The sequence below is a fragment of the Heloderma suspectum genome, chromosome 5 (assembly GCF_057233095.1).
Source record: "Heloderma suspectum isolate Gila_16-S chromosome 5, 16-S_ref, whole genome shotgun sequence".
In the NCBI taxonomy this organism is placed as follows: domain Eukaryota; kingdom Metazoa; phylum Chordata; class Lepidosauria; order Squamata; family Helodermatidae; genus Heloderma; species Heloderma suspectum.
The window spans coordinates 194,130,752-194,143,074 of record NC_139462.1 but is presented as its reverse complement, the minus strand read 5'-3'; the positions used below and the strand labels follow the sequence as shown (position 1 = coordinate 194,143,074).

General features: G+C 46.7%; 1 protein-coding gene across 4 annotated transcripts in view; it reads right to left on the bottom strand.

Moving 5' to 3' along the window:
• Positions 1 to 6,255: 6,255 nt before the first annotated feature.
• Positions 6,256 to 12,323, bottom strand: part of PEX1 (peroxisomal biogenesis factor 1) — a 39,915-nt gene continuing 33,847 nt past the window's right edge. For all 4 annotated transcript variants that reach the window (XM_084858850.1, XM_084858847.1, XM_084858849.1 and 1 more), the window contains 3 exons: positions 12,013 to 12,210; positions 8,185 to 8,315; positions 6,256 to 6,723 (listed from right to left, as the gene is read on the bottom strand). In XM_084858850.1, the coding sequence (XP_084714976.1) occupies positions 6,642 to 6,723; positions 8,185 to 8,315; positions 12,013 to 12,210 (411 nt within the window). In that variant the 3' untranslated portion in view covers positions 6,256 to 6,641. The remainder of the gene's footprint in view (positions 6,724 to 8,184; positions 8,316 to 12,012; positions 12,211 to 12,323) is intronic.

Here is a 12,323-nt window from a genome sequence, read left to right as displayed (position 1 = left end):
CCGCGCCTCTCCTGTCTTGCTATTTTTTGCTAGATAGCTGAAAAAGTCAGGTTGCTTACATGTAACTGTAGTTCTTCGAGTGGTCATCTGTGCATTCACACATATGGGCTCTGCGCCTGCGCGGACACGCGTTTGGGAAACTTCCAAGCTGCATAGATTTTTGGCGGGAACCCCTCCCCCACAGTTTCTGGCATATATAGCATGGGTTCCCACCTTCCCCTCAGATCCTTGAGACCGCAAGTAGTCCCAGAACGAGAAGAACACCTCAGTACCAACAGACCAGTTGAGGGGATGGTTGGGGGGTTGTGTGAATGCACAGATGACCACTCAAAGAACTACAGTTACAGGTAAGCAACTTGACTTTCTTCTTTGTGGTCTCTGTGCATCACACATATGGGCGAGTAACAAGCTAACTTACCGGAGGTGGGTCGGTGTCTCAATGAAGTACCAACGAAAGCACATCCCTACCAAAGGCACACTCCACTCGAGCTCGGATGTCCAGTCTGTAGTGTTTAATAAATTGGACCAAGTGGCCTCCTTACACAAGTCTACAATGGGAACCCCTCTTGCAAAGGCAGTGGAAGTTGACACTCCCCTTGTCGAGTGCACTCAGATTCAAGCCGGTAGGGGTTTCCCAGTGACCTCGTACGCTAGTCGAACAGTGTGTATGATTCAGGATGCCAGCCTCTGAGAGGAGACTGAACAGCCCTTACTGGGTCCCCCATAGCATAGGAAGAGCCATTGTGAGTTGCAGAAAGGCTCGGTCCATGACTTATAGAAGGCCGGTGCTCTCTGGACATCTAAAGTGTGTAGCCGTCATTCCAAATCAGACGTTGGGGATGGAAAGTAGGCAGGGAGCATGATCAGTTGATTAAGATGGATGTCTGTGACCACCTTCGGAAGGAATGCGAAATCCGGCCGGAGGACCACTGTTTCCTTGTGAAATACCGTGTAAGGTGAGTCTATTTGCAACGTGGAGAGTTCGCTCGCTCTCGATGTCGTAATGGCTATCAGGAAGGCGACCTTCCAAGACAGCAGCCTCAAGTCCACTGGAGCAAGCGGTTCAAATGGTACCGACGTGAGGGTGTTAAGCACCAGGATTAGGTCCCACTGAGGAATGAAGTCTCTCACTGGAGGAGCCAGGTTTCTGAGTCCTCGCAGGAATTGCTTGCATAAGGGGTGGCTGAATATGGGGCACCCATCAATGTTGCCCCTCATAGCAGAAATCGCTGAAGCATATGCCCTGATGGAGCACTACTTCAAGCCTTTGCTGAAAAGATGTTGGAGGAAAAACAATATGACCACTAGACAACAGTCATTACGGTCACAGTTGTCGGTCATGAACCAAACAAATGAAGCTCATTTTGCTGAGTACAAGCGGCGCGTGGATGGTTTCCTTGCCGCATCAAGTATAGCCTGCACTAACGATGGAATCACTGTGGAAAAGTGGTGGGTGGTTGCATGCTCCACACCGTGAGGTTCAGGGTGTGGAGATCAGGGTGAAGGATCCTTCCTCGGTCCCGGGAAATCAAGTTGTCTATCCGTGGTAGTGGTAGGAGGTGTCCGTGCACTAGGTTTAACAGAATCGTGAACCAGGGTTGTCTGGGCCACCAAGGGGCAATCAGGATGCAGTTTGTGGCGTCCTGTCTGATTTTGGAGATCAGCCTCGTAAGCAATGGGAATGGAGGGAAAAGGTAGAATAGGCAATCCTTCCATTCCAGGAAAAAAGCATCGCTGAGTGATCCATGGCAGACTCTGGCTCTGGAACAGAACTGTCCACAGGCCATGTTCGCTGGAGTCGTGAAGAGGTTGATCTCTGGTCAGCCCCACTGGTTGAAAATTAGTTGCAGGACTGTCTTGGTGAGCTGCCATTCATGGGAGCACTGCAGGAAGTGGCTGAGAGAGTCTGCCAACAGTGTTTTGTCCTGATATATGGCAACGATCTAGTTGTAAAGGTGTAGAGTGAGAGAAAAGAGGTGGGAGGAGTGTGTTCTGCCTTGCTTGTTTAGGTACCAGAGAACTGTGGTGTTGTCCGTGAGGATCTGGATGTGTCGATGTCAGAGGTACAGTTCGAAGGCGTGGAGAGCTTTCCAAACTGCCAACAGCTCCAAGAAATTTATATGGTATAGTGTTTCTTTGGAGGACCAGAGACCTTGTGCTTGAAGGGGGCTGCAATGCGCTCCCCAACCTAGGAGAGAGGCGTCTCTGGTGAGAACCCTGGATGGAGGAGCGGGAAGGAATAGCATCCCTTGGGTCAGATGCCTGGACTCCATCCACCAGTCCAAATTGAAAACAATGACCTCTGGTATTGAGAGTGTCACAAAGAGAGGGTTGCAGGTTAAATCGAAGTTCTGGATGAACCAGTGTTGAAGTGGTCTCATTCGTAGCCCAGCCCATTCCACGACTGATACCATGGCTGCCATGTGGCCAAGGAGGCATTGGACATTGTGTGCCCTGGCACAGCAGGCAGGGAATATCGACGTGGCTTGCGCGACAAGGTTTGTGACAAGAGTCGTCGGTAGGTACGCCTGACCAGATTTGGAATCGAGGACAGCCCCTATAAATTGAACTGTTCGAGTGGGGGTCAAGTGAGATTTCTCCTCGTTGGGAGGAGGCCACCAGTAGCCAATCATCTAGATACGGGTAGATTTCTACTCCCTGAAGATGGAGGTAAGTGCAGACCACAGCCATGCACTTGGTAAATATGCATGGGGCTGTTGAGAGGGCAAACGGTAAAGCGTTGAACTGGAACAGTTCCACTCCGATTGCCTTTCTGTGTGAGCGTTCTATGACTACGTGGAAGTACGCATCTTCGAGATTGATCATGGCGAACCAAGAGCCCTTCCGTAGGAGTGGGACAATTGTGGCTAGAGTTGTCATCCTGAACTTCTTGGGGGTGACAAACTTGTTCAGGTCATGAAAGTCGAGGATGGGCCAAAGGCCTCCATCCCGTTTTGGTACCATGAAGTACCTGGAGAAGAACCCCTACATACCGACGTTTGGATGAACACGTTGAATGGCGCCCTTTTGTAAGAGAGATTGAGTTTCTTTGTGGAAGACCTCCAAAGGTGGGGTGACCCAGACTGGACCAAAAGGCAGGGGTATGTTGAATTCTATTCTGTATCCATGATGGACAATAGCTAGCACCCAGCTGTCCGACATCACTCTCACTCACGCCAGGTAATATTGATTCAGGAGGTCTCCGAAAGGTGGATTGTAATTGTCGGTACGGAGGGGAACGGAGCTGAAGACAAAGATGACATTTAGAGAATCCCTCACCCTTCGCCTTTTGTTGGAACCTGGGGAAGGAGTAGCTTTTCCTCTGCTGCTGCTGCTGTGGGAATCTGGGTGTCTGGTCCCCAGATTGCCAAGGTGGATAGGGCTGGTTTTGGTAGCAGCAACACTGATGGTATGGAGCATGCTGCTGCTATTGTTGCTGGGCTTGACCGATGCCCATCTTACGAGCAGTCGTTCTGGCTTTCTGCATGGAGTCCATCTGGTCATCCATGTTGGCGCTGAATAAACCCTCGCTGTCGAAGGGTAGATTTTCTATTGGCGAGTGGGCTTCAGGAGTTAGGCCTGCAGAGCACAGCCAGGCATGCCGCCTTAGGGCAACGGATCCCATCATGCTCTTAGCATTGCAGTCCGCTTGATGACGGGCAGTGTTGATTTGTTTACGAGAGAGCTTGGATGCCTCAGCATGAAACATTCTAGCTAAGTCATGTTGATCCTCAGGGAGGTATGCGATGAGGGAATCCATTTTCTCCCAGAGGAAGAGCTGATACCTGGCCATCATCGCCTCATAGTTGGAAATTCTAAGCCCCAATGCCACTGAGGAGTAGAGACAACGTCCAACAATATCAAGGTTGTGACCCTCCTTGTCCACAGGTGAGGCATGTGCTTTCTGCGAACGACCTTGGGCAGACTCCACAATTATGGAGTTTGGTTTTGGGTGTGAGAAGAGGAAGGACGCATCCATCTCTTGAACCCTGCACATCGATTCCAGCCTCTTGGATGGCGGGGTCAAGGATGAAGGTGGTTTCCACATCTGTTGGACTGCACTCAGCAGGGCTGGAAGTAAAGTGATGGCCACTGGTGTGGACAGGTCCGTTGCAACGGCATCAAATACTGGATCGTGAATCTGTTGGGGAGGTTGTTGGACCTCAATGCCCAACGATTGTGCCATCCTCAGCACTTGTTCGGAGAAATGGCCCACGTCTTCAGAAGGCGAGGCTCTTATCTTGTGTCCCGACGACCTCGTCCGGTGATGAGAAAGATGGAGGAACCGAGGAATATGAGGAGGAGTCAGACTGGTAGTCCTCCTCAGATTCCTGCAATTGAGTAGGTTGTTGAACCACAACGGAAGCAGGAGGTGGAACAGGAGGTGGCGGGGCTTGATGGTCCCGACTGGTTTGGTGTATCGCTAGGAACATCGAGCGACTCGCTAGGAGGGCAGAAAACGTCCTGGGTGTCGAAGTCGGAGCATTGTCCAGACTGAAAAAGAGCATGCAATGGCGAAGTAGCTCCTAGGTAGCGGGAGCAATCGAGGAAGAGCTCACAGTCCCTATGGAGTCTCCAATCTGCATCTGAACGCTGTCAGTGGGAGGGGAGACGATGAGGCCAAAAAACAGTCCCAATCTCGGGATGGAGAACGTGAGCGATCACGGTGGTATTGTCCTGTCCAATGATCCCGATGGTATCGATCCGGAAATCGGTATCAAGAAGGCTGTCGAGGGGAAAACGCGGGTTGATACCAAGGTAACTGGATGTCATAATGACGTGGAGTTGGAGACCTGGATGTCCGTCCTGTGGCTGTTTGAATTGGATGGGTTGGTGGGGTTGGTGTATCTCTCAGCTCACCCTCCGAGACCGTAGAGGCCGGTTCCAGAGCAGTCGTGTGTGTGGTGGGCACAACACGAATAGGAGAATCCAGTAATGGAGGAGGAGGTGGGAGATCCCGCTCCTTTTCCTCTTGTTTGGAGGATTTCTTTTTCCTCCTCTTCTCCGGTGCATCCGCCACTGGTTTAGGGAGTTTTACCCATTTTGAGAGCTTTTTTGCTGCCGAAATGGCCAAGCTCCTTCCCAGAGTTGATGGGTCTACTCACACTGGCTCAGTGGTGGGCGGGGAGGAAGATTTGGTCACTATGAAGATTGGGTCGCTCCCCGTTTTGATAGCGATTGGCAATGGTGGCAAGTTTCAACCTTGTGGGATTCCCCCAAAGAAATAAGGAGTGGCCGTCGGAAGAGGGCACCTTACTACCACAGGCCGTGCACCTTCTAAATGGCGGCTTTGCGGCCACAGGCCAAGGAAGAAAAAATGCGTCACCGCTGAGGTGAACGACACTCTCCAACACCACCGACAATCTCCGTCTCTCTTTCTCTCTCTCTCTTATTTTGAAGATAAAGAAGAAAAATAAGATGAAGGAAGAAATGAGGTTTAGATAAGATAGAAATACAGCATGACAGAATGTCGAAAGAAGTTCCCCACGAAGTAACGCTAAGGTGGTCGAAAAGGAACTCAGGGGAAGGTGGGAACCCACACTATATATGCCAGAGACAGTGGGGGAGGGGTTCCCACCAAAAATTTACGTTCGGAAGTTTCCCAAACGAGTCTCCACGCAGGCGCACAGCCCATATGTGTGATGCACAGAAACTATGAAGAAGAACGGCTGTCTAGCGGGGCCGAGGCGGGGGTGACCAGGAGAGGAAGCTGCTGTACGACACATTGGATGTGTCGTATGTGCAGCTCCGCTCTCCCCGCCCTGGAACGCCCCCTTTTCAGTTACTCCATGTTCCTCTTGTGAGCACAGAGGATGGGGCTTCTCCGCGCTGTTTCCGAGGCAGCACGGACAAGAGGAGTGGTCAGTTTTCCGGGAACCGACCTTGCAGCGTGGGCTCTGAGGTCAGTTCCCGGAAATAAGCATATCCTAGACAGTGTCTAGCGGGCCATAGGATTGCTCTTATTGTTTTAAAGTGCAATCCTGTGCAAGTCAACTGAGAAGTAAGCCTCACTGAATTTGATGAGACTTACTTTCAGGAAAGTGTATCGAAGATGGTTGCCTAAAAGTGTAAGGGCAGAATCCTATGCAAGTTTAGACAGAAAAAGGTCCTACAACTCCTAGCATGCTGGCTGGGGGATGCTGGGAGTTGTAGGACTTTTTTCTGTCTAAACTTGCATAGGATTGTGCCCTAAATATTTTTAAAATTAAACTGAAGGTACAATGAGCTGGAATAGATGGACAAATATACAAGTTAGGCTTTTGATCATGTTTCTCTTTTAAGGCCAAATACTTCATTTATACAGAGGAAAGTGGTAGTCTTTAGATGGTATGGCTTTTCCATTGAAATAGCAAGAGAATGCATAAGTTGTATATTTCCTTATTTTCCCCACCAGAAAGAAACAATGTAAACACAAGGTAGGCAAATAGTATCTCAAACATTTTAATATAGGTTTTCAGGAAGACATCTGAAAACTAAAATTATGTAAAATAATTTTGCAACAATTAATTTCCAAGAAATCTATTAATTGTCATCCTAGTACTAATATACCCACAGGTATATATTTTGATATGATTTAGCAATGTAAACACTTTGTTGTGAAAATTAGTTGGTGATCATAATCACCACCACATTAACAGCAGTTAAGCTAAAGTCACTTTTTGTCCTGGTTTGAAAGTTGGTCCACTGGATCCTTTCCTCTTTGGATTTCGAAAATTATCATAGCTAAAAAAGAAAAGAAAAAAAGAACAGCAGCACATTAACACCAGCAATGTACCTTATAGGAGAAATACTCAGGTTAAACACAATTAAAGACCAAACTGAAAGTAAAAGCAGAAATTCTATGGTGCCTTAGAGACTAACTGGTTTGTTTGGCATACATTTGGAAGTAGCAGTAACAAGTTAGTTAAATGTATATTCTTCAGTCCCCTCTCCCAGAGGGAGAGTGAATGGGGTGGGAGCTCTCCCAGCTCCCACCCCATTCAAGGAAACTCAGTGTGGTTAACAATATACAATAACCAAATCCACTGTAATTAAGATTAAGAATAAAATCAGAATTTTAGAAATCCACAATAAACAGAGCCAAGAAGGGCACAATCATACTGGAGTTGCTGGAAGTTGCAGGACTTTTTTCTGTCTAAACATGCATAGGATTGTGCTCTACATTTCTTAAACAAACATATTAAACAAGACTGTTTAGTGGGGGGGTTTAGGAAATACTAAAAATGACTATTCTTCCAGAATGTGCATGGGCAAAATTTAAAAATTAATAAATACTGTTACATGGAACTGTCCTTCAGTGTCTAATTATTTAAAGTTACAAACATTCTTGACCTGGATGTTGGCATCCACAGACCACTTGGAATACCACACCTATTTTCCAGGGCTCCCAGATTCACAAAACAGGAAGCCTTTTGATGTATCAAGTCTGCCAGAGATAGTCAAAGCCATCTCCTTTTTAGTTAACACTTTTATAGCCCATCTCGTAGCTCAAAAAGTGAAAAGGGTCTCTTCCTCTTTATGTGGCACTCCTTCGATTGGGGAAACATGTTGAGTGGTCACACCTGTCCTCCCCGCAATATAATAAAAATGGAATATGGTTCTTTGTCACTCTGGTCCCTCCAGCCATCTGCTCCTTTGACCACCAAAGGTGCTCTAAGTATTCCATCTCTCCAGGTGACCCCTGGGCAGTGAGCATTTTACCTCAAGAAGTTTAACATAGGTTAGCAAGCGTTTTTGCGGTTTTTTAAAAAACCATTTATTTATTTTCAAGTACCCACTGGTCTTTTCCTGTTGGTCTATACGCCATTAATAAATGTCTTATTTCAATTTGGATCTGATTTGAGCATGTGTTTCTAATAATCCCAAGAGTGCAATTTCACTCCCCACCTGCCTAGCCATTTGGGCTCTCCTGTGTTTACCTGCTTGCCACTATGGGAAACTAAGAGGAAAGCAAGCTGCCTACCCCATGGTAACATGAGGTCTCAGCTGGTAGCTATCTTCCCCCCAACCTTTCCTGAGCTGGCAGAGAACTAGTTTGTAGCTCTGGGGTCCCCCTCCTCAGGGTTAGAGGGGAAATAGGTGGTGACAGCCTATCAATCAGACAGAATTATGCACAACGGCCGTGCCTCACAAGGCAGATTGTTATAAATATTTTGTATGCTTTCCTTTACAAGATATACTTACAGTTCAGCAAAATTCTTCCATTCATCTTGATTAATTGATGGCTTTGTGTTTTCAAGTGCAGCCATTAGGTGAATCTGAGTAATATTTAATGGTTTCTTGCTTAGTACTGATGGGCTGGGAGTGACCTCCTCCTGAAAACAACCACATTAAGGAAAAGTACTGTAAAATACTATATTTTAAGCACATTAAAAAAACCCATACTATAAAATAGGAGTATTTTGTCCTGAGATTGACAGTGGCTCACTTCAGAGGTCCTGCCAAACCATCACTTACAACAACTGTAGTTTAGAAACCAGCCCACATTGTGTGCTCTAAATATACGGGCAAGCCATGATTGATGCTAAGCTTCTTTTTGCTTGCTTTCCCCAAGAGTCAGCAAGATGCTATCCCAAACAACTTTGCCCTGCCCTACTACTCTTGGGTGGCAACTAAAAGGAGGCAAGTACAGTCAAGGAACCTTTAGCACAGCCAATAGCTGCCCAGTTATCTGGCATATTCCTTCCTCTTTCAGATTCTGCTAGGGAGTGTTTCCCTCTTCCACACTACTTTCACCATGCCCTATTGTTTGCACTGAAAATGTGCATAAAGCATCTTGCAATTATCAGCAGTTTCCCTTAATCTCATTTTCCCATTCCATCTATGGAAAGGAGCTGAATGAATCAGCCCACTAATTTGATCAGGATTTCCAAGAAAGCCAACAGAACACCACCAAAGGAATCTGGATTGTGCTGTTGCCACACATCCCCATTCACACACACACATTAACTTAAGTGTATATACATATAACAATGAATGAGGGTCTAAGGGGGCCTTTAACCATAGGTGCCATGTGTGCACAGGGGACTGATATACTACATATACTCTAACAAATATGGAATTACTAGTAAAATGAGGAAATTAGCTCAAATGCTCATTAAAGTCTCAAAGCATAGACTTTATTTTTACAGATTTTTGCTCAATGCACACATGCACACTCATTAACAGATGAGAAAATGTCTTGGTATATCCACCTGCAAGCACATCAACCAGCATACTAGTTATGCCTAAGAAACAGAAAAAGACAAAGATTGGGAAAATGAGCATTTCCTGAATAAGGAGTGGATGGTGGCAATATAGAAATGACAGACTGGGAGGCTATGCAACCAAGGAAGCTTGGATGCTGGTGATAATGGAGGACTGCAGGGGAGAAAACTGATAGATTTAAGAGGAAAGAGAACAGAGCAAGAGCAGTTAAAATTACCTGACCTCAGAGGAATGGGAACCTAAAGGGCTTCACTTCTGGGCTGGTTGCCAATAGTTGGAAAAATGCTCTTGGCACAGACTTCCCTCGAGTTTCTCAGCTTTTAGTTATGAATTCAAAAATGGGGCAGCGGGGGAGAACTCAAGCTGCTTAGATACTACAGAGTATAATGTTTCCCCGAAAGAGCCAGCTGAATTGTATTTTATTATTTTAACTTGCATGCCTCAGTTTCTGGTTCTGCCTACTGTGACCCCTTGGCTTCACCTAATGCGAGCTGCCCTGCCATCTGCCCCACTAGCCCCAATGGGCACCAGCTGCCACTACCTTCGTTTTTAATATTGTCCTGGAATTTGCATGTTTTCGTAGTTACAGGGAACAACTCCCTTTAATCAAATCAACAGAAGAAGCACACACATACTGTGTGGTTCCTGTGACCACCCAGAGTCTTAACAATTATCTTCCTGGTAGTCTTCCCATACTGCCTCTTCTGGAACCAAAATGGATCCTTGAGCCACGGTGTCAGGGTAATGCCAATTAAATCCATAGTGCACAACAGACATGTCAGAAGGCCAGGATGTCTGAAGCTCCTCTGTAACAGTGCACAGGGAAGGAAAGGACAAGCTTTCCACAAACTGTGGAGGTGAGACTGTTACAGTCAGATGTGTTTAAGGGGTGCAAGATCAAGGCTAGGGACTGGAAACAACCGATAATAATCTGTTTTGAGTGTTGTGTTTGAATTTATTTATTTATTAAATTTATTAATCGCCCATCTGGCTGGTCACCCAGCCACTCTGGGCAATGTACAACATACAATAAAACAGTTTAAGACAATAAAATTCGACAATAAAAATGTTTTCTAAAATACCCTAACCCACCCCAAATGCCTGCTTGAACAACCACGTTTTTAATGCACGGCAGAAGCTCATTAAAGAGGGGGCATGGCGGAGTTCCCTAGGGAGGGAGTTCCAGAGAGTGGGGGCCACTACAGAAAAGGCCATCTCCCTCGTCCCCACCAGTCTAGCTGTTCTGGCTGATGGGACAGAGAGAAGGCCATCCAAGGCTGATCTTGTTGCGCAGCCTGTCTGGTGTTGCTGGAGGTACTCCTTAAGAGAGGCTGGGCCGGAACCATATAGGGTTTTAAAGGTCAAAACCAACACCTTGAATTTGGTCCGGAAAACAACTGGTAATCAGTGCAACTCCTTCAGCACTGGAGTGATGTGATCTCGGCGACGGCTGCCTTTAATCAGGCGAGCCGCCGCATTCTGTACCAGCTGCAGCTTCCGAACCGTCTTCAAGGGTAACCCCACGTAGAGCGCATTACAGTCGTCTAACCGAGAGGAGACCAGGGCATGTACTACCGATGGGAGCAGATGGTCATGAAGGAAGGGGCGCAGCCGCCATATCAGATGGAGTTGATACAGCACTGTCCGGCTCACAGCTGACACCTGAGCCTCCATGGACAGGTGGGAGTCTAAAATGAAGCCCAGGCTGCGGACCTGGTCTTTCAAGGGTAGCTGTACCCCATTCACCACCAGGTCAACATCCCCCAACCTCCTCTTGTCTCCCACCAAAAGTACCTCGGTCTTGTCAGGGTTCAGCTTCAGCTTATTCCTCCCCATCCAGCCACTCACCAGACATTTGGACAAGGATTCTATGGCCAACCTTGGTGAAGATTTGAACGAGAGGTAGAGCTGCGTGTCATCCGCATATTGATGACACCGCACCCCAAACCTCCTGATGATAGCCCCCAGCGGCTTCACATAGATGTTAAATAGCATCGGGGAGAGGATGGAACCTTGTGGCACCACACAAATGAGTGGCCATGGGTCCGAAACCTCCTCTCCCAGTGCTACCCTCTGGTACCTGCCGGAGAGGAAGGACTGAAACCACCGCAGTACGGTGTCTCCAATGCCCAACCCCTCCAGGCGGTCCAGGAGGATACTGTGGTCAACAGTATCAAAAGCTGCTGAGAAGTCGAGGAGAACAAGGAAGGAGCATTCACCCCTATCCAGAATAGTTTCCCCTTGTAAATATGCTTCAATAGAATATACACCAAGTGCTTTGGTACCCTTTTGCTCTTAGACTGGGAACAGACTTAGCAGCTGGGACAGACAGGGAAGCAAGCGCTGGAGCAGGAGAATGAGACCAGGGCTATGCAAGCACTACAGCCTGGAAGTGTATGTACTAGCTAAATGGTCCCAGCAAGGGCCACTTGAGCCTTTATTTTGCCTGCTCAAAACTCCTCTCTATGCTATGGTGGCCAGAGGAAGAAGAGCAACAGCTGTTACCATGGTTTCTCAATATGAACACAATACCAAACAAGAGTTTGCAGGAACCATGGTTTGCTAATCTGGATGTCATGACAAGCCACAGCTAAGCTTTGTAAACTATGGTTTGATGTGATGACTGAACTGAGTCAGTGTGTTTATTAGCTGAATGTTTCAAGACATTCTCTTAGCCTATGCTCCTTCTACATTTGCAAACTTTCATTACTATATTATTACTGTGGTAACTATTATTGCTACTACAGAAAATGTCTAAAGAGCAGTTGTGTAAACAAAATTAACAGAAATAAATGTCTTGCATACTCCATTTCTGCTCCTGTAGTTGGCCTTGATAGCACTGATTTCAGCCCTGAGTTGCTCTATCTGTTCTTGATTAAGTTCTTGGTAACCTTCCTGTAAGGCTGTTCTTAACACCAGGGGTTGAGAGGATACTAAATCCTTCAGAGATATGCTGGTTAAATCATGATTTATGGAGTTCGGTCCTGAGAAACACTGAGAACTCTGTAGAAACAAAACACAAAACATATATTCTATTATGATTCAAAACAAACAGCAATTTCATAGTTCCAGTTACTAATACCTCAATAAAAGCAACAGATACATTATCAAAGGTG